The 21,482-nt window shown below is 37.4% G+C and overlaps 2 protein-coding genes across 2 annotated transcripts in view; both read right to left on the bottom strand.

Moving 5' to 3' along the window:
- The window catches only part of iars1 (isoleucyl-tRNA synthetase 1), a 49,482-nt gene that overhangs the window by 18,863 nt on the left and 9,137 nt on the right, over positions 1-21,482 (bottom strand). Inside the window, exons 10-19 of the mRNA XM_032549732.1 lie at positions 20,405-20,500; positions 19,193-19,315; positions 12,037-12,128; positions 11,094-11,192; positions 7,147-7,273; positions 4,794-4,867; positions 3,989-4,183; positions 3,748-3,834; positions 2,698-2,781; positions 1,390-1,534 (exon numbers count right to left, since the gene is read on the bottom strand). Of these exons, the coding sequence (XP_032405623.1) occupies positions 1,390-1,534; positions 2,698-2,781; positions 3,748-3,834; positions 3,989-4,183; positions 4,794-4,867; positions 7,147-7,273; positions 11,094-11,192; positions 12,037-12,128; positions 19,193-19,315; positions 20,405-20,500 (1,122 nt within the window). The remainder of the gene's footprint in view (positions 1-1,389; positions 1,535-2,697; positions 2,782-3,747; positions 3,835-3,988; positions 4,184-4,793; positions 4,868-7,146; positions 7,274-11,093; positions 11,193-12,036; positions 12,129-19,192; positions 19,316-20,404; positions 20,501-21,482) is intronic.
- On the bottom strand, positions 14,755-17,269 carry LOC116710595 (desmin). The gene has a single exon (XM_032549733.1). It carries the CDS (start codon positions 16,689-16,691, stop codon positions 15,555-15,557), a length of 1,137 nt encoding a protein of 378 aa, XP_032405624.1. The 5' UTR covers positions 16,692-17,269; the 3' UTR covers positions 14,755-15,554.

Here is a 21,482-nt window from a genome sequence, read left to right as displayed (position 1 = left end):
TGAAGAAAGAGGTATGCAAATTTGACAAGAAAACAAGTAAAGATGGACACATGGTTTTGTAAATATTTCCATTACGTGTTGTATTCAGTCTACAGTGGACAGGGTTTGCTGTTTAATGAAAGACATTCATGTTTGTAATCCAACAAAGATATTTAAATATTAATTTGGGGGATGGATACCTCATGAATCCCAATGGCAATAAGTATGTCTGAGGAAACTTTTTCATTAGTCTACATCTGCTGTGCCACATAGAGAGAATGTTTCTGTGCTTCATCAGATTAATAAATGTTGATTTCTTCACATAAGGTTTCTTTCTGACAAGGTTGGTTAGGTAAACATTTGGAAATCTCAACCTACATCACAAGAACAATATTAGAATTTGGAAATTCCTTAGCACTCTTGATATAATTAGGATGGTGCAACCTAGCTGAAGATCATGTTCCAGCTACATTTTTTGTGATGTTATAACAGGGCTGCAGCATGTTTCATGTCAAAAAATGTTCCAGTCCTGCATGAGCTCAATTTAAATTACAAAGAGATGGATTCCCAAAATGTATATGTGACAGATATTTCTGCAGTTGCCACAAGTTTGAAAATGGATAGAAATAAAGCAAAGAGGTGGAAGGAAGAATAGACCAATGAACAATAAGCAGATGGATGGATGATTGGGAAACAGGTGCAAGATTGGGAAAAGGATGGATGAAAAATTGGAAAACTGAGAGATGTAAAGAGGGATGAAACCTTTAGACAACAGAAAAGGAAATTAAGTCTGAGAATAAAAATCAGAGAATCATAATATTTTTACATCTCAACCTAGAAAACACCCGAATCAAATTCTTTACTTTTGCAGAATTTTCCAGCTGATAGGAACCAAAACAACAGATACAAAGATTTTAATCTATTGAACCAAGTTACAAAAAGTTACAACCATGCTGATCATGTGTTAATAAACCCATTTTATCTCACATTTTCATTAAAAATCAAGTAGAATGACAAATGTTTTCTAACTGACTCAGTGCATTATTGGGTACTTATAGTGGAATATTAGTGCATTTCATTCGCATTTCAATCATTATTTGATCCCTGACAGCATGATGTAAGCCTTTCAAAACCACCTGTTGACTCTGGAAAGTCGATTTATTTAACCATTACTGGTGACGTCTTGTTGATATAGTTAATAAGCAGCAGCTGTTAATATTCACTGTGGGATCACACTGATTGATTTCTCGCAGCTTGGTGATTCTCAATACAATTTCAATTCATATTTTAATAGCAAATTAACACAATTAAATTGTGCAAAATGTTTTTTTAAATGTATGCATCAACGCAATCAGAGACAATTAATCAAAAACAATGCGAGAAGGAAAAATAAGAAAAAAAATAACATACCTTTTGTAATCTTTGTACGTTTTGCACCAGGAAGCGATAGGCGTTGTACCACGGCAAGAAGACATCCTTCAGCACGTCTCGCACGCCGTCCTCTTTGAATCGCAGGTTCTCCGCTCTCACCACAGGGGAGTTGATGAGGTACAGCCTGCACACAGATAGAACATAAGTGATTCTGCGGGCTCAGATTGATGGAGCAAGCAGGGAAAAAAATGCATACTGGATATTATTCTGAAACATAACCAGTGATATCTTAGAGTTGTTCAAATAAAGCAGGAAAATGCTAATGACCCATCACCACAAAAGTGGTGTCTCCAAGTCCTTTACTTTGCTCAGTAACTTTGAACGTGCTGCGCAAAAAATTACAATCCATGAAATACATAGAAGTGATTTGGAAAGAAATGTTTCAGAGCTGAAGCCGATTTAACAAACAGAAATCATTCTAGGGAATACAGCATGTTTTATCCTGAAAATAAAACCTGCAGTAAAGATATAATTATGCATTTCACTGACAATGTAATTGTAACAAACAGCAAACACAGGCCTTGGTTTATTAGCTTGCCTAGTAGCCAAAGCAGATGTAGGGGAGGTGGAGTACTACTTTGAGCAAATTAGCTCAAACTGTGTCATTTATTGTTATGAAACACGAATAATTAGAATGCAAAAACATAAGCAATGTAAAATAGGAGACAATGAAATTAATACATCTGGGGAAGTAAGGGGTGAGAAAATGAAAGGAGGAGATAAAACCCATATACAAAAAAATACAAAATACATGTAAACAACTGAAAGAATAACTAAAAAGGAACATATAAACAAAAAATAATGACAAATAAGTATTTTAATATAATTCAATGAGATAAAAACGGTGAATATATTTAATGTTAAACCATCTTCAAGTGTAACGGTTCGTAGTACTTTAAGTAGTTTTTCATCAAAAGTAAAAAGAACGTGAAGCCTGGAATAGAACCAGACTGCTGGTTTCTTCTCTTTAATTTAGTAGTTTGCTAATTTATGGTCTATATGTGAGCATATGGTGCAACTGCAGAGTGGTTTATTCATAACACCATATGGCCGTAGAACTCTTACTGCTCAGGGCAAATGAGACGATGTACAAAGGGGGACAAGTGTTTGGATTCACATCTACAGCATGCATGAGTGTGCAAATATTCCACCCGGACATACAGACATCCAACTAAGAGTTTTAAACAGAGTGTTTTTAGTGATTTTAACATTCTGAAGCCATTATTGCAAACAACACAAGGTAACCTCAGACCTTGCAATGTGCTCATATTCAAGCACCAAGCTGACCTGAGGGCATCGGCTCCATAGTTTTGCACAATCAGTCCTGGATCTGGGTAGTTCTTCTTGCGCTTGCTCATCTTCTGCCCATCGCTGCAGGAAGAAAACAGGCAGGCATTAATGCACATACACACACGTGTATGCGTGCACAACAGAGCATGTTGGAAACCATGAAGTTGGTATTCAAATTAATCAAGTTCTTCCAGGTCAGCGGGCCTGTGTGCACACAGCTACATATAAACCTCAAGACTGAGACGAAGCACCCAGGATGCAGAGAAGCTTCGAGCCTAGATGCTGAAGCTCCAACATTATAAATAAACAAACTCTAAAAAGTAACAGAAACAAAATAAAGTGGCAATAAAGACGCTTTTGGTTGGTTTAATGTGCTGATGAGGCTGTGATCACTAGCAGTTCAAAACAGCACAGAACAACCAGAAACAACCATTTTACTGTCACATCAGCCTTTTCCACAACATTAAGCTGTAATGTTAACATTAAGTGCTCATAAAACCATATTCAATTTTTAACAATAAAATTTAGCCAAGCAAATATTCCAAATTATATGATGACGTGTAGTCATTATATAACACATAGAGGCAATGATTCTGAACAGCTTAATGCTGAATGCCTTCATACAACACTTCATCTTCCTAGTTTGACATGTTAATTTATGGAATTATTCTTAAAGAACCTTCATTCTCTTGAAATACTGTGAATATTTTTACACACAACATCTAATAGTAGTAATAAATCTTACTACTTTGGGAAAGATTCCCTTTTGCCAAGTTGTGCCAATTAGTGCTGCTGCATGAGTCATTTCAGTTATACTTTTTTTTTCATTTTTGATGTTTGAAATTTAATTTGCATCCTCAGAATTAGGGCTCACTGATTTCTGCGTTGTAAAAAATTAGGGCAGAATCATAAAAAACTTGACGAGTACAAGGAATACACTGTAAAACACAGAATATTGTGGAATTAGTGACTCTGTTTTTAATGTTTTTAGATAATTTGACAGATAATTGGATGGCTGTTTCAAGTGTTGTGAGTCAGCGGACTGACCTAGCGAGTACGAGCCCATTAACAATGACGTTCTTGAAGGGTGGTTTCCCAAACAGCGCTGTGGAGAGCACCAGTAGGGTGTAGAACCTACAGAGACAGAAAACAAGGTCAGTATGACTGAGATCTTTGGTTCTCATCTTCTCCTCTGTCAATCATTCACTCTCCTCCTATCCTCAGTCTCTCCTCTGTCTCTCCGTCTCAATCTAACCCAACTGAACAGCTCCATTCATCCTCAGCATACCATCCTCTGGTCTGGTCAATGCCCTCGGCGATGAAGTCTGCTGGAAAGGTGTCCTCAAACTCCTTCCTGTTCTCGAACGGGTAGTGAACCTGGGCGTACGGCATGCTGCCACTCTCAAACCAGCAGTCAAACACCTCTGTAACCCTCCGCAGGACGCCTTTACCGCACCGTGACGGGATTGTCAGGCTGTCAATGCTGGACAGAGAAAGTTAAGAAAGAAGGAAGGAAAAAAATGATAAAGTTCAGTAGCTTGAAGCTCCAAAAGTTTGACTTCTGTTTTTATTCAGAGTCTTAAAAACACCAGAACCTTTAAAACTATTCACTAGGATATTTTTTTATTAGGCTTACCATAAAGAATTGGATGAACATTAAAAGATGGTTTGTTATTTTAAAGTAGATGAAAAAAAAAGGCTCATTAGTTTTAGGCCACAGGATGTTACAATTGAATCATCCTGAATTCACATTAAGAAGAAATATGATTCTTCAATTTACTCTTGTTGCTCCAGATAAGCATTACATTGAATGATTTATCAGTGTCTTATGTTTTTTAGCATTTTTAACAGACATTTAAACTGATATCACAGTGATCTGCAACTCCAATCCTTCAACGCACTTGAGTCGAAGGGTTGAATTACCTCCTTGGCAAATCAGTAAGTTTTTCAAATGCCAAGTCATTAACAATTTATTTGACTCAGGTGTGTTGGAGAAGGGATGCAACCTACAGTTACAACCCAGCAGCACTGGAGGACAGGAGTTGCAGACTCCTGTCTTAATGGATTATCTATGAGTTGTAGATGCCACTTACTTTTCCCGATGCAAATCTGTAACTTTGACTCCAGTCAGCTCCTCCAGTTCAGCCATGGACCCTACACAGACCACCTGATAAATCCATAAAAACACTAAATAAATTTATGCACGTGCAAAACCATTCAAAACTAACCAGAACCTAATTATAATGTGCTGTTCATTCAAAATTCACCTTAGTAATTTATTGCAACTCCAAAAATTTAAAGTAGATTCCATTTATTAGTGATACAATTCGTCTATATTTTCAAATATACATTTAATTCTTTGTATTTCTATTTCTACATTGGGTGTATAGTATACTTTTATGCTGTACTGTTTTTATTGCATTATTTTTCATTTCTGCTGCTCTTATATGGGGTCCACTTTCTGCTCTTGCAACGCAAATCTCCTACTTGAGGGGTGGTTAATAAAATAATTCAAATGTTGTTTTTTTGAATGGAATGTTTTCAATGTTTGCAATAAGGGCATTCTTGTTACTATTGTTACAAAATTCACTTAACTTTAATTCATCACAGGTGTACATTAATGATCAGGGATTCCTGAAACACCTGAAAGTTTAAAGGGTATAAAAGCACTACACACCAATCTGATGACTAAATAACCTAAATAGTAGATTAAAAACAATAAATATTTATGTTGTTGGGCTCATTTGCTCATCTGTCTATTTAATAATTTAGCAGGCAATAAGGGGTTTTGAATTGAAAATGTTGCATATTTTGAAGATATGTAGTTTTTGATTAAAATGCAATTTATTCTGAGTAATTAATTACAGATCCTGCAATTAAATATAAAAAATTTTAATTGAGTTCCACCACTAAATTAGAGTTACTGCTACTCAAACTTCAGCAAATTTTGGTTACCCTATCAACTTCTGGTCCAGTCACTGAGTAAGGAAATGAAGGAAGAAATACAGAAACTATGAACTCTTCCTCAACTTCTTTTCTTCATCCTCTAGACTCTGATTCTTGTATTGTACAGTGAGACACAGGTTGTACTATCAAGCGCACACAATTGGACTTGCAGAAAACCTTCTTGATTTCTGAAAGCAGACAGTGTGTGCTGGTGTTTAGACACAGAAGTTTAAAGTAGGCCTTCTCCTGAGTAACTTCACCTTACACAGTAAGACAAAGTGTGTTATCTGGTCTCTCCAGAGAGGTAACCTGTAGGCTCTGCTCTAGTTTTACCACAGCACCAGGTAACGTGGCCCACATACAGCCTGGTGCCCCACCATATAAAAATTAGACACAGTTAAAAAAAAAGAAAATACCGGGAAACCAAGAGCTCAGAGAGAAATCCGACAAAAAGGAAGATGCTGAGAGGAGGAAACATTCAACAGCAATCAGAAAACGCAGACATGCAGATCCTTGTAGGTTGGGATGAAAGTGAGTGGTTTGCTGCTGAGGAGTGTGTGAGGGTGGCACCAGGGAGTGTGAATGTTCTGGAAACAGTCAGAAAGCTATTTCCAGCAAGCAGGTCGCTTGCTGTCCCTCTTTCAGCCAGGGGACCGCCGCTTCATTTTTCAAATGCTCAAATAACCCAGTTCTGACACCTCTATTCAGTTCAGTCTAATTCACACAGTCAGCCAAGTTTAGCAGCAAATATTCACGACAGAAGCAACAATTAAAGTTTGGCATCCTTCTCATTTTACATTTCTCTCCATTTTCTCTCCACATGCATTACTTTTCCTCATTTTCTAAACCAGTTAATTTATTCTGCCCCCTCCTCCTCTTCCATCTTCTCGCCATTAAAACCCCCAACAGCTGTTTGTCTTGAACACCTTTGAAGCTGCATTAACTCAAGTGAAACCAAACACATTTGATTCATATTTATTTCCTGTTTACATTAATGAATCATTCATGCGTTTAGTTTATGGAGGCACTGCATGTTGGTGCCTGAAGGGAGGAGTCTGACTGCAGCAGAGTCAAGCTTCATGTTTCTGTTTCAACGCCGTGGTCACCCTCATTCTGCCATGCCAGAAAGTTTCTCCTTCATCAGCGGAAAGGAGCCAGAACTGCTCAAATCATTAAAAAAGGGTTAGAAGGATCAATTTTTACATTGCAGATTTATGAAAACAATTGGGTTCTTGTGCTTTTTTTCCCCCACAAAAATCATTCTTGATGATAAATAAAACTCAGAGTAGCAAAGTTCAACTTTTCAATTGAGCCCTCTCAAGCTGAACCTTGATTGAACTTGGAGTGCCGCAAACACTACAATCAGCCTCCTTTGAAAAGAAAAGCTATCTTGGTATTTAGTGAAGACAGACAAATTGCACCAAGAAACATTAGAAGCAATAAAGACTCTACTAAAGCACAAAAAGTGCATTTTCTGTGGGTGTTTTTTGTTTTTCTGACCTCCTCGAAGTCATCGCTGACCCACAGAGGGATCGGCGTGCCCCAGTAGCGGTTTCTCGAAATTGCCCAGTCGCGTGCATCTCTGAGCCAGTTTCCAAAACGCTTCTCGCGCACAAACTCTGGGACCCTGCAGAAACACAAAGATCATAATGTATTCAGTTGAAGACGAATAAAAATAAATATATATATTTTATTCAGAATCCAATCAACCCTGGACAAGACTAAAAGAAAATAAATGCTTAATTAGCATTCAGTAGCTAACCTGCCACACATAAAAATTCATCAGCATCCTACGTCTAAACACAATGAACTGTTCTTTGACCTAGAAATAAACATTTGCTTTCTTTGCAAACTTTAACAGTAAAGGTGGACATTCCTCCAAGGCATCCTCCTCTTTATGTATTGCTCTTTTTTTTCCTTTTCCTGTTTACTTGAGCTGATTTCTGGCTTTAATCTACCATCTTCCCGTCACCTCCTCCTTTTCTGCCGCCCTTTCCTTTCTTGCTGTGCCAGGCCGTTCTGCTCACGAGAACAGTGCAGTGGGGAGTATAAATTGTCGCCAGGATCCACGCGCTAAGCAAAGAGTTCATCAATTCCCATTTGTACAAGGCATTTCTATTTAGGCCCATAATATATCAATTTAATGATTTTTTTTTTCTGCCAGTGCTGCTCAGCACCGTGCCTCCATCCTTTACCCTCCTTCTCCCAGTTTGAGCTAAATCAAGAACTTAAAACATGCAGGCCCGTGCTCGAGACACGAGGAGGGTTATTGAGGACCTAGAGGCTTCTATCATTCAAAAAGACTGAAAGTGGTTTGTTGGAAAAAATTACGATGACTAAATTTTTTAAAAAGGAGCAAGGTGAATCTGTCTCCAGTCATGAATATTTATCACAGCAGGGAGGCAGAGCTGGTCGGTAAAAATTTGATTCATGATTGTTGAGCAAGACCAGACTGGTGGTTTCAAGTTCCAAAAAACATTAAACTGCAGAAGATATAGGGATGTAAGATATTATCAGCACGGTATGGGTATCAGCCAATATTATCTGTAAAATTTAATATTGGACATCAGCCATTTCGTCAAAATAACTCTTCAATATAAAAGGCGTTTTATATGAAAGTGACAATGATGCCTGCAGCACAGGCACAATGGCAAATTTGAACTGATTGAGTGCTGTTATTGTCTTAGAGCGCAAATGTTATGAAAAAATTTTACATTAGTTTTAGTATATCGGCATATCGGACATCAACCAAAAAATCCAATATTGTGCGTCTTTAGCAGAAACAGCTGTTTTTAAAGCCAGTTTATTGCTTGGTCCATTAAAGCCAGTTTAATTAACTGCCAATTAAACTAGTTAAAAGATTAGCTGCAACTAAATACTAATCTTTTAACCAACAGAGGTACTATAAATGTAGTTGAAGATAAATTATACTAAAAATATACCAAGAAACCCAAGCAATGCTTAGAAATACTGACAGTGAACAAGTTATCACACCTTGTCTGAATGACATTAATATCTGGCAGAGAACCTAACTTGTAAATAAGTGAAATAAATAACGGTTTTGGTTACTGTGAAAAAGGAGAAAATTTTTAAATGTAAAATGTCTAAAACTGCTTAACATTTTAATCTACTTCCTGCTTTAGTTACAACTCCAATTAAAAAATAATTTTCCAACATGTAATGAAAACTATGACTCCATGTTGAAGGTTTAATGCCTATTTTGTTACAACAAATATGTGGGGACATAAAACAAAAATAATGAAAACAAATCAAATCTGTTCAACAGGGGGGGGGATACATTTACTGAATTTCAAGATTAGGTTTTCTTAATTCTTGACCAAAAACATAAACATGTAAATGATGGTGGGGAAAAAATAACAAAACAATAAAAGCAGAGCAAAAATAGAAAATAACTGTGCTAAACAAATTTCTAAATTGCAAAAACAGTGCTCAGTTAAAAATGTTAAAATAAACTGGTTTCTTAGGTTTAGATGAGTGTCATTAGGATCTGAGAAACCTTATCAGCTGTCGAATAAAGGTGCTGTACTTGAGGGCTGTTCTTGGTTTAATGGAATAACTTTTTCTACCACAAAAAATATATTTAAAAATAAGTTTTATTCTTTTAGAGTCTGTGTTTCCTACCTGGGTTCATTAAGTTTTCTTTTTCCTGAAATAATGATAAAATATTAATTTTCTGGATAAACATTTTTATTCAGAAAAAAAAAGCGAAAATCTGGGTTGAAACTGTATCTGAAAAAGAGATCATGGTTTAATTGAGTTATATAAAATCAATAAGAATCATGTACAAAATCAGTCCAGACAGACACTTTCTCAACAGTATTTTTTATGCTTACTTAACTATCACTTTTATGTATTTTGTTAACTTTATGTATTATAAATGTGGAGAAATCACTTTAAAGACGAGATGTTCAATTCACCTTCTGGCTCAGAAAATGTCGTCTCCCTTTAGGCGCTCAATAATTCAGTCATTAATTTATTCTGACAGGCAGGTACCTGGAGAGATTCAGCCTGAGTATTGAATGAAACTTCTGAGTAAACGGATAAAAGGAACAAATCCCTTTAAGAGCATTCCAACTAGTCTTTTGTAATAAATTTTCTGAAGTGGTTCAGAGGTTTTTCATGAGCTAATGTAGGCTACATTTAGCTGCACTGAGGATTTATGTTTGTGGAACTGTAAAAAGAAAAATAAATATATATTAAAAGATAACTTTTTTTATTGCATGTTTTATTACATCAAATAACATGCATTGCATTTTACATCACCATTCATTCAAAGCAATTCAAGGCACAAAAATATGTCCAAAAGAGAGAGTAAAACATTCCTAATCATTAACTATTTCTTTCATAGCTTATTTGTAATAATAAGTTCAAACATTTTGCCAACACTAATTATTTAGCAAACAAAATGCCAAAATGACTTCTGGTTGTCTGCTGGTATAGCTAAAAAAAAATAGAATACTGCACAAAAGTGCAACATTTCTTGCCAATCATTTTAGTTTATTACACAGAGTAAAATATTTTTTTTTCTTTTTTTGCAGGTATGGGTAAAGGAAATTCAGTGTCTCACACTATTAGAATATCACATCAGACCAATCAAAAATCAATGTTTTAAGCGCAATGTTCTGAGTTCATTAGCTGATTAGGGTTTGACACCATGACTTTCCAAAAATGACCTTTTTCAGAGTATTCTAATTCTCTGAAGTGGTGAATTCTAGGTTTTCTTTATTTGTAAGACACAGGGATCAAAATTACATGAAACAAATGCTTAGAATATATGACTATGTGAGATGATTATATAATATTTGGGTTTCGCTTTATTCTATTTTTCTGACATGTACCTGTATGATTTAGTAAGACTTGCTTAATAATTCGGCAGCTTGGTGTATGCAGTACCAACACCCTTTAGATAAGAACCACAGACTTGAATGTGTGTGTGCTTGGCTCAGTCTCTGCATGTGTGCGTCTTCACCTTCCTTGTGGTAAGTCATTCATCTTGGTTTGACAGTCCCATTACCAGAGGCAGCTACTGTGGCTCAGAAAAGAGCGCTGGGAGCACCATGGGTAATACCACTTAGAAAAGCCATCACTGCTGAAGCTTATCCTGCTTCAGATTTAGCCACATGCTAATTTTCTCTACATAAAAAAAAACGCCTTGAGGAGGAATTTTATTCTCACATCAGAAAATTCAGAAAAGTCACTGCAAAGACTTGGATTTTAAATCCATCATGGATGCTTTAAAGACCTCTGCAGCCGGAGAGATGGACCAACAGCTAGCACAGCTGAGCGGCAGATGTAATTGTTTTGAGACTGCATCTGCCGTTTGCTCTGGCTCAAAGCATTTAAGATCAATTGTTTGGTGAAATGCCCATAGTTGACACTTCACGGTCACTTAACTCCAAGATAGATATCGGTTTGTCGCAGCTTACCAGTAGCATTTCCCGTTGCAGTCCAGCAGTTTGTCCACCATGTGCTCCACTCGCACAAACCAGCTGGGGACAGCTTTGTAGATCAGGGGGGTGTCAGACCTGAAAAATGCAAGTCATTTCATAAAGTATAGTACTACTATATTTTACTACTCACTTAAAAACTTGAGGCACCTTTAAAATTCAGTTACGGGTTTTACCCTTGGGCCCAAAATGGCCCTGCTCATAAAAGTTTAATGAAATTGTTAGCTTTCAATTTTTCTTCCACTCTCCACACACATTTCTAGCTACCTCAGCTTGATAAACTTTTTTTGTTACAATTTGTTACAATTCAAACACACAATAAAATGTGTGTTTGATTCTGCATGTGGGTAGTTTTCACACTGTGGTTGGTTGTTGACAAAAGATTTTAGGTTTTAATTACATCTGAAGAAATTATTTTGAAGCACAGACAAGTTTTAAGTTACTTAAATATGCTACTGAAACACAATTTCAAACATCAAGATGGAAATGATGCTACATTAAACAAAGTTATAATCAGGACTCGTCACTGACGTAAGGAAAAAGATGTTAAAATGCTCTTGATAAAATCCCTTTGATTTCTAAAGTTAAAACTTTACATTTGGGTAAAGGGGCAAAAGTTTAACACTTAAGAATGTGATGAATGATGAGCAATTTACTGAGAAGGCATACATGGTGAGCCCATAAAACTAGCAACATGCTAACTGTCAAATTATCCAGCTGTCATCACTGCCAAGCTTTCCTGTGCAAAATAATGACCTTAATGTCTTTAAACAGAGAATATTTCTGTAGGTATTGGAGGAGGAATCATTTGTGACCTTTTCTAGAATGGTGGATTCAGCTGCATGAAGAAAAATAGACTTTTATTTTCAAAGGGTGATGAGCACAAAGAACAGTAGAGAGGTTTACAGTAAAGATGTCTCACCTCCAGCAGAAAGGGTAGTTATGTTTGAATGTGCTGGCATTGACCAGGCGTCCCTTTTCCTTCAGAAATTTAATGATGTTCTTGTCAGCATCCTACAACAGAACAAAACACAACAATACCTTTAAGGTAAGAGACTCCACTGTGTTAGATCTGCGGTGTAGCAAGAACAAAGGTCTGATGGGTGGACGCATGAACACATCTTTGCTGAGAGTTAAAACTCACACAAGCCACCAAAAGACTTTGATTTCATGTTAAGTATAATTCAGTCTATTGGCTGTATGGATATATCAAGAAAAATACACAGGCTTTTGCACAGATATGTTTTCATAAATAAGTAGCAACCAATTCACTTCAGTAAAAGTTTCAAATGTAAAGATCAAAATAAAATCCCACATACTTTACAAATTGCAGTCATCTAGAATGTCACTGAAACGTTATGGTGCATTCACACCAGCCCTGTTTAGTCCACTTTAATTCAACTCTAGTTTGTTTGTTTAGAAAGTCTGATTTGATTGGCAAGGTGTGAAGGTGCAATCAAACTCTAAAGCAGACCGAAAAAACAAACATCCGGTCCACCTACAAACCTAGACCTCTGTTTGGTTGAAGTGAACTCTGGCATTGTGCAAATGTATATGTGAATATAAAACGGACCAGAGACTGCTCAAAAAGCTGGAAGTAGACTGTGGTGCAGTGCATTCTGGGTAAATACAATCAAAACAATGGTCTTTTAACAAAGACACAAAAAAAATCCTAAACTGCTAAAATCTGATGTTACTCCATTTTTATTTACATTTTGTGATGAATAAAGTTACTCAATGTCTCCTGAAGTTTTTGTGTCGTTCCTTCGGTGTGTGATTTACAACAACATAGTAAACACAGAGATCATGGCAGTGAGGAACCACTATTACAGTTCACAAGTTCAGAGGAAGAGGAAATAATCATTGACGGGCTGGAAAATATGATTTTATTTTTGATGGGATTGGGGGGGGGGGGTGGAAGGAAAGGGAAAGTTGGTAAGCCGTTCTCCAGCTGCATCAGACCAGAACTGAGCAGGGTGACTTTAATATATCAGTAAATACTTCCTCGCAGCCTTGAACAATTAACATTTCCTCTCTGACTGAAAAAACGGTGTTCTGTCTATCTGTGCTACATGACCATCAGTCCTACTTTGCACAGATAGTCAGAAAAGTAGCTCATGTAAGTAAAAAGACACCAGGTCTTGTGGCAAGAAGGGGCAGACAACCTGAGATGGAGAAGAAAAATAAAGAGATTTTTGTCATGTAGTCACAGCAATGACAACTGATTATGGGAGTGGATCATGCAGAGCCCTTTATCCTCCTTTTGCAGATGTGTTAGATTTATTAATGACTGTAATCTGGAGAACTATTGAGTCTGCAACCTTTTGCAGTATTGTGTAGGCTAAAATAATCCTGTATTACAAATTTCATTTTTATTGGCTTTATATATTCTTTTAATGTGCTGAGAACCCATTTTCGGTATTAATCAGCTGTAAGCCATCATCAACAAGAATAAAACTTATAATAATTACTCTGGCAAATTTAAATAAACTTGTTTTTTGGAATTACATTTCTGATGTAAATCAACTTGTTCACCAAGATACAGCTGATGTGCAGTTCACCCGAGACACAGCTGTGATTCAATTAATGATTTCAATTTTCTCAATTGTTCAATGAGAGCGTATGCTATTGCAATTAAAGGTTCATTTTACAGCTTGATACACATACAGTTATATTCAATCTGTTACAATAGGGGTTTTGATGAGGTTCATTTATCAGCTTAAAACTACCTTTTGAAAAATCACCTTTAAGCATTAAATATACTTTTCATTAAGCCCACATTTATGTCCTAAAATGTCTGCTGTAATACTTTAACCATAATTGTTCTGTTTTCATTTGCTGCTTGCATAAAAACATTATAATTAACATAACTAAAGGCTAAAAACATAACTGTGTGTAAGTGATCCATATGATGTTTTGATTTCAGCTAAAGAAATAAATTAATTTTTCTATAATTTCCTGATTTATTGAATGGGTCTATTTTGACAAGGGGTGCAATAAAAATCTGGATATCAGACATTTGAAATGACCTGCTTTGTAATAAAGTATTTCAAAGAAAGAAATAATCTTGTTTACTGTAAATAACATTTCAATAAAGTTCTAATTAAATAACATACATAACCCAAAGCAAGACTATTTCAGGTTTATATTTTGAGTTTTCTTCTTTTTTGCATTTTTAAGTGGGCGAACTTAACTAAATGTAAATGAGATGTAACCTTACATATAAAAATGACTAAAATGACATGCAGCCTTAACATATCAGTAAAAATAAGAAGTGTGTATTTTGTTATGCAATTCAGTTTCTGGTCATGTATCCAATCAGCTAAGAAGCTCATCTCACACTCTGCTTCCTGTAACCATGACCACAGTTCAATTCACAGGAAGCTCATAAATACATCTCAAAGTGGTTAATACACTGCTTTTCATCAAAATACTTTCATTTTTTCTTTCTATAAATCCCCACCATAATCCAAACCACACATCAGTTTGAATTCCTAATGAGAAGATTTTGTGGAAACCAACCCTGAGTGAGGGTGAAACTAACTCAACAATATGTCAAATTAATGAACAAACAATGTGGAATAAGGTATTTAAACAATGTTAAAACAGTATTAGTTACACTGAAAGGCCTGATATTCTAAGAAGCCTGATATTCTAAGAAATGTTTTTTCCAAAGAGTTAAGAGGGAAGCTAGAGGAAAGAGACAACAGCATGGTTTTGTATGCACTCAGTTCAGTCTTTATTTAGTAAAAGCTGGTAAACATTACTGTAAATGGTTAACAGTTGTTCCTTGTCCATTCAGAATTAATAAGGGTGGCCTTCTTCATTTGCTTCGAGTCGAGAGTTTTACTGTGAAGGAAAGTTGGACAGGAGGCAATAGACTGATGACACGGAGCGAGAGACAGTAGCATAGGGAAGTGACAGAGGTACGACAAGCAGGGCTGACTTGGCAGGAAAAAAGGGGGAGGTAAATTTAGCAGGAGCAGGAGTAAAGGAGAGGGGGGACAAGCAGGGAGAGATGAAGCCTGCCAAACCCAGATATTAAATGAGACAAGGAGAGACAGAAAAAATGAGTTTTGAAAATAATGTGAAAATGTTCAGGAAAGACGGAGGACAGCACCGATGGCAGCGAACTAAAGCATAATGGAGTCAAACATGAATTATACAGGAGATAAAGAGCTGTGTCTTAACACAGAATACATCCAAAACTATGCATAGATGCACATCACTGCTACATTTGTATTTTTTTTCAGTTACTGAATTTCCACCAGGAACAGTAAGTTAGACTTTTATGTGTTCAGTTAAATAATGAAAGCCGTCTACCACTGTTATTAAAATGTTAAACAATATCAAGTCCTTTGCTTAAGACCTTTGAAGTCTCTAAAACAAGGTGATCTCTGCTCATGTTGTGCACTAACTCTTCACAGCTCCCCATCTGGATTAGGCATCCTTAGCAATTCCCAACCTCTGCTCTTCTCCTTCCAGTAGCTTCCTGTAGGTGGCGATCTCTGCATCCAGCTTGAGCTTGATGTGCAGCAGTTCCTGGTAGTCTTGAAGGTACTTGGTCATCTCCAGTTTGGTCTCACAGAGCTGTGCCTCCATCTGGGCGATGATGCTCTCCAGACCTTCCACCTTGTCCATGTGGGAGACCTCCATCTCCTCCAGCTGCTGCTCCAGGGAGGCATTGCGAGCTCGCAGGGTGTCGATCTGGTTCTGCAGGTCTGATACCTGGTTGTGGTAGGTTGTGATCTCTTCTTTCATGACTTTCATTTGCTCTTCGTGTTTGCCCGCGTGCTCCTTCAGGGTGTCAAATTTGCTCTTGTACCACTTCTCGGCTTCTTGGACATTTCGGGCCGCGACGGATTCTATTTCTGCGCGCATGTTGCGCAGGTAAGCAGCGAGGTCAGGACGGTCGCCGTCCATCTCAGCTGTAATCTTTGAGTCTTCGATCTGCTTCATGAGGTCGGCCACCTCTTCGTCATGGAGCTTCTTGAGAAACTCGATCTCTGCCACTAGTTGTTCTATGCGCTTCTCCAGCTCGGCCTTCTGCAGCGTGGCACTGTCAACATCCTGACGAAACTCCGTCAGAATCATCTCTGCTTCTTCTTTGAGCGCCAGCTCCTCCTCCAGCTTTAGTCGCCATACTTCCACCTCCTCCTCAATGTAGCCTCGCTCAATGTCAGCTGCTCCCTTCTCGTTGGTAAGGGCTTCAATCAGATCCCGCACCTCTTTGAACTTGAGCTCGTATTCCTCGCTGATGCCACTCGGGCTTCCCTTGTAGCGGTCCTGCAGAGTGGCCAGCTCCGCCTGCAGAGCGGCGTTTCTCTGCTCCAGGGCCTGAACCTTTGAGATGTATCCTGCAAACTTGACGTTGAGCTCCTGCATTTCCTCCTTCTCGTTGGCATGGTGCTGGTGTATCTCTGTCCCGACCTCGACCGCAGTGCCACGGTAACCAGAGCGCCCACGGCTGTCGTACGACGATCCGCGGCACCGGGATGGAGACGGGCTCTGAACTCTTACTCTGCCAGCAGAGCTGCTGACCTGCAAGCTCTTCTGGGTATAAGATGAAGCCCGCATGATGTGAAAGATACCGGATTTCCTTCTGAAATTGGAAAAAGAACTACAGTCTGGCTTTCTTGTGTCGCTCAGGATGAGACTGAAGCTTCCCCGGATCACCTCTTCATTTTTATGCAGCGGTAAAGAATGTCTCAGACAGCCATGAAACTACGCTAGGTTTTAACACATCTCAAAAGTGGATTATGACAGACTTTCAGAGAGCTGTTGCTCCATGCTCCTTATTAGCTGTCGCTGTACTGTTAGTGACAATGTCCACTCCCTGAGCTTTGCACCAACTTGTAAAATAGTGACCACATCATTTACAGATGCTATTTTTTAACTCATTATCAATTCAGGACACAAACAATGTTGGGTGTGACCAAATGCAAAGACGTATCTATGTGTTGATGTGCTGGTAGACAAAGAGCCGTAAGCATCTTCTTCAAGAATGTATCAATCTGTTTTCATAAAGATTTCTTTTACTCTCAGTTGCAGAGTTGAAATATAGAGTCATCCCTTGTTTTTATTCGGGCTGTTAACATTAACAAATGCGATTAATCTATAAAGTTTAACGTGTTAATATTGCAGAAAGCATATTAATTGTATTACATATTTTGACCCCCCCACCCCCAAAAAAAGAGTGTGATCTAAGCAGAGCAGAGAATTTCTACATGATCACCCTCTAATGTTTTAGCAAACTCAAGAGTGCTGCATCCCTCCGAGACACTTTCAGTCATTTTAGATTTTTTTAACCCATTTTGCTAAAAGAAAAGAATCTACCAAATAACTAAGCACATCTTGATCAACGGTGTTGACTTCCTTAGGCTACAGCCACTCTCATTACAAATCACCTGTTATGATTAAATCCATTAAGAATCCAAGTTTACCCAGCTTGATCTAGTCAAAATACTCACTTTTCTAATAAATTATGCACAAAGTGTAAAACAAAACAATTAAAACTAAATAAAAGATAACAAAAATGTATTTGTGATTTCATAAATTATTATCTCTGCTGGGGAATAAAGTAGGACAACAATGGATAAAAATATATTTAAAAAATAAAAATAACAATAATTTTACAAAAAAAGAGTCTGAAACCCAAGACCTTGAGTGCATCTGTCCTGCAACTTCTGGATGCATCCCTGTACCAACACAACTTAATAAAATACATACGCACTGTCCTGCATCCAAAAGTTGCAGGACAGAGGCACTTGATTTGGGTTGCAGATCCTAATTCTGAAAAAAGAACAAACAAAAATATAAAATCACATGTAGGCAAATCACATGTTATTAGACGTTGTTCTTTAGTAGTTTGAAGGAGGCTTGCTCTGTTAGATTCTGAGGTATTCCAAACAACAATTGCAGAATTTTATCAGTCAGGAAAAAAGTCAACAAGTAGATGACATTCGCTTGGCCGTCCCAAGCAAGTTTGACCGACGGCAGATCACAAGATGCTAAAAGAAATCTTAAAAATTCCAAAACATCTTCACTGGAACTCATGTGAGCTGCTGCCGCCTGTTGTATTTTATATTATAGAAAATACATAAAATACATGCTCAGATCTTAATCTCACTGAGATGCTGTGTGGTGACTCAGGACAATGTCAGAAACTGGTGGATGATTTCCAGGTAAGACAGAGCTAGTTATTGGTGTCTATCTGAAATCAAGTCAGTTTTTCTTCCAGCTAAATAATGAAAAGATTAGATGTTGATTTGGGAACTGAATAATTCATAAGGTGAAACCCACCATGAAGATATTCAAGGTGAGCTGCAATGATGCGAAATATTAATCTTACACAAAAGCTGAAAGAGATTTAATCGTATCTAAAAGGCCTTGCATCTAATAAAAAAATGTTCAAAGAAAATTATTTGGGAGTATCATAGGGATACCAGGCCTCGGAATAAAAGATCAAAATTTTATCAAAGACGCTTTGAAGAATGTTCAGATAGTCAGGCAATAGAAAATAAATCTATCTTGGAGCCTGAACACTACACCAAGCACACCTGCAGGTTAATCAAAACTTAGCTGAGGAAAAAGGATCCTAGAAGATGATTCACAATGAGATGTTACAGGACATTATTCAGATATTGTTCATAAAGTTGTTGTTTTTTTCTCAGGCTTAATAATTCTTTTATCACTTAAATATTCTTCATTTATATAATAACTTTCTGATACATCTAAAAACTTGGAAAACAACTGATCAACATCACTTTAAATAAAATTAAATGTAAGTCTGGCTCCTTACAGTACATCAAGTTCTGAAGTCACCAACTTTAAATCATGTGAATGCTATCTTATATTTCAGCTACAATGCAACTGCAGCATGCGCCTTAAGGAACAAATGGCCCTGTGAGGCTCAGAATAAAAATCACATGAGAACCCTGCACAGCTGCAATTAGCTTTACCAGTTAAAGCTAATGTTAACACCATTATGTAAAACATTACATTAGCTGCTCCTAGAGCAGAAAATGTGAAACTTCCCTGAATTTAATCTGCATGTAAATGCATGACGTGCCACTCACTTTGACATACTGTCCTGCAAAGTCAGTGACCTCTGAAGTGAAGCAGCCCGAGGCATCCACAGGGCAGATAGGAGCCTGGTCCCGCTGGATGATGTTGTATTCAGTGCACACCCTGTAATCATCCTGCAGAAACAGTAACATCACTTACAGCTTTTCTTATTACATTTAGACTTTTTTTAAATTTTCAACTTCAAACTTAACACAAAATGTCAACGTTAATCATAATTATTTCGTTTTTAAAAAGGATCTTTCTGGTTTAACCATGTGAATGCACATTAAATTCCTTGTTGAGGCGAACAGCTTTTACAGCAGTGAAACAAGCTCTGCTGGCATGTAGCAGCTTTGCACGAAAGATATGAGCACTGCCCAGCTCTAGATGTAATTTCTATTCAAACACCCTGTCAGGATCCAAGACGGATGACTCACTGGGTCATTTCACATCTAGTCATAACAAAATAAATTTTGAAAAACGCATTTGGGCAGTGCCTTTTTCCCAACCATATATCTTCAGAATAAATGCACTCATATTTCAGATTTGACTGTTCAAATAAGTCCAAGCGAATTTCACCACTGAATATAAGGTCCAAATGAAAAGCATAAAAACATGTCAAGTGTCATTCAAATCGTAGATTTTATGTGGTTAATCGACACCAAGTAGTCAAAATACGTGGAAGTAAAAGAGATGATTCTAAGGTCAATTACTTACAGGAGTCTTTCTGTGTAATTTAATCTCAGGATCAATTCAGTCGCTCTGTGACGGCTACAAAGGGTCGCTAGAGAGCTTTAGTTAAGAAACATTTTGATCCAACAGTCATGCTCTGATTTGTTGTCTTTGAACATCTCCAGTTGTTAAAGAAATTCAGAGCCTAATAGCTGTCATAGATGGAAATCCTCCCACACCCACTTAATGATACATCAATCACTAACTCGCTTAGTTTCAGTTTTATCCTTTGTTCCCTCAAGCAGAGGAATGAGACCCAAATCTGTGATGCCTACTTTACAAATGGATGGTGGACATTGGAATACAAGCAGTGTTCTCATTTAATATTTGCCTAAATGCTCGCAGGAGTCAGTCAAGGCATGAAAGTTTCCTCACATTTCATAATATGTACTTTTATTAATTTCTCTCCTTCAGAGAAAAGAAGCTATGAGCACTTAGCCACACACTGCTGCTGTTTGACAACTGGAGATAAATGTAAGAGTGTTACTCACAGCTCCAAAGTAAGGGGCCTGGTGGACAACTCCTGTGCCCTCTTCCTCTTTGACGTAGTTATCCATCACCACCTGGAATGCTCCCTTCTCCGCACACTTGAGTCAAACAGAAAAAATTTCACACAATGGAAAAGAAACAGAGGTGAAGAAACAGAAGAAAAACAATCACAATCAACAGAGGCATTTTTGCATACGTTGAGAGTTTATGTAAGCATTTGCATGTTTAATCATATTATATTTTATTAAAATGCTGTTGCAAAGTATCTAATACACAGATTTTCTGTCAAGCACAGCGATGTGTATACCCGCTGGCACCCATGCAGTTTTTCAGCTCTGTATCACCTTTTTCAGGGCGCCACAGTGCAAATCAAGCTGCTCGCACATGTGACTAACAACTTGCAACCATGTTTTTTATGTGTTGTATTAGTGTTCCTTAGGTTCACACATTATTACTCTCTGCAAGCACAATATGCTGTAACACTGAAAGATGGACGCTGCCAGTCCATTTGACTTGTTGCAAAATCCCATAGTAACAGTGAGTGCGCAGCAAGTTATGGGTGTTAATGCACTATAATGAGTACAAATGTTACAGTGCTTCTCCTACGTGTACTTTTGTGTTAGCCAGCTTAGTTTAGATGTATTTTTGGTTGCTTTATTTCTTTATTTTCAATAGTTAGACTAGCCCTCTTTACTAAGAAAGATTGTTTTTTTTTTGTTTTTATTTTTTTCAGAATTTCAGTTGCGCTTCCTGTCCTCATTTTCAGTTGTTTCATATAACAAACCTGTTCACTTCGACCTTACCACCTTGACACATGTTTTATATTACCTCTCCTCAACTCCAGCCAAGCTTGGTCACAACACAGTTGCATAGTAATTGCATGAGCTCAAATTTTGAAGTTCACCGAAGTGCATTTACTCTATTTACAAACAGTCATTTACTCATAAATAGCCATGCTAACTATGAGTAATTAGCGCATCACTTCAGCCCGGTTATATTAGAACTGAATGTCCCATGCAGTTACATGGTTCCTACACTAGCACAAAATTTTTTGATGTATGCTGTCAGCAGCAAAGATTC

The sequence above is a fragment of the Xiphophorus hellerii genome, chromosome 20, assembly GCF_003331165.1.
Source record: "Xiphophorus hellerii strain 12219 chromosome 20, Xiphophorus_hellerii-4.1, whole genome shotgun sequence".
NCBI lineage: Eukaryota > Metazoa > Chordata > Actinopteri > Cyprinodontiformes > Poeciliidae > Xiphophorus > Xiphophorus hellerii.
Note: the sequence above shows the minus strand (reverse complement) of the source record. Positions and strands in the feature narration are given on the sequence as shown.

Bases quoted from the DNA above. Each gene is read 5' to 3' on its own strand.
- LOC116710595 (XM_032549733.1), bottom strand. From the start codon at position 16,691: ATGCGGGCTTCATCTTATACCCAGAAGAGCTTGCAGGTCAGCAGCTCT.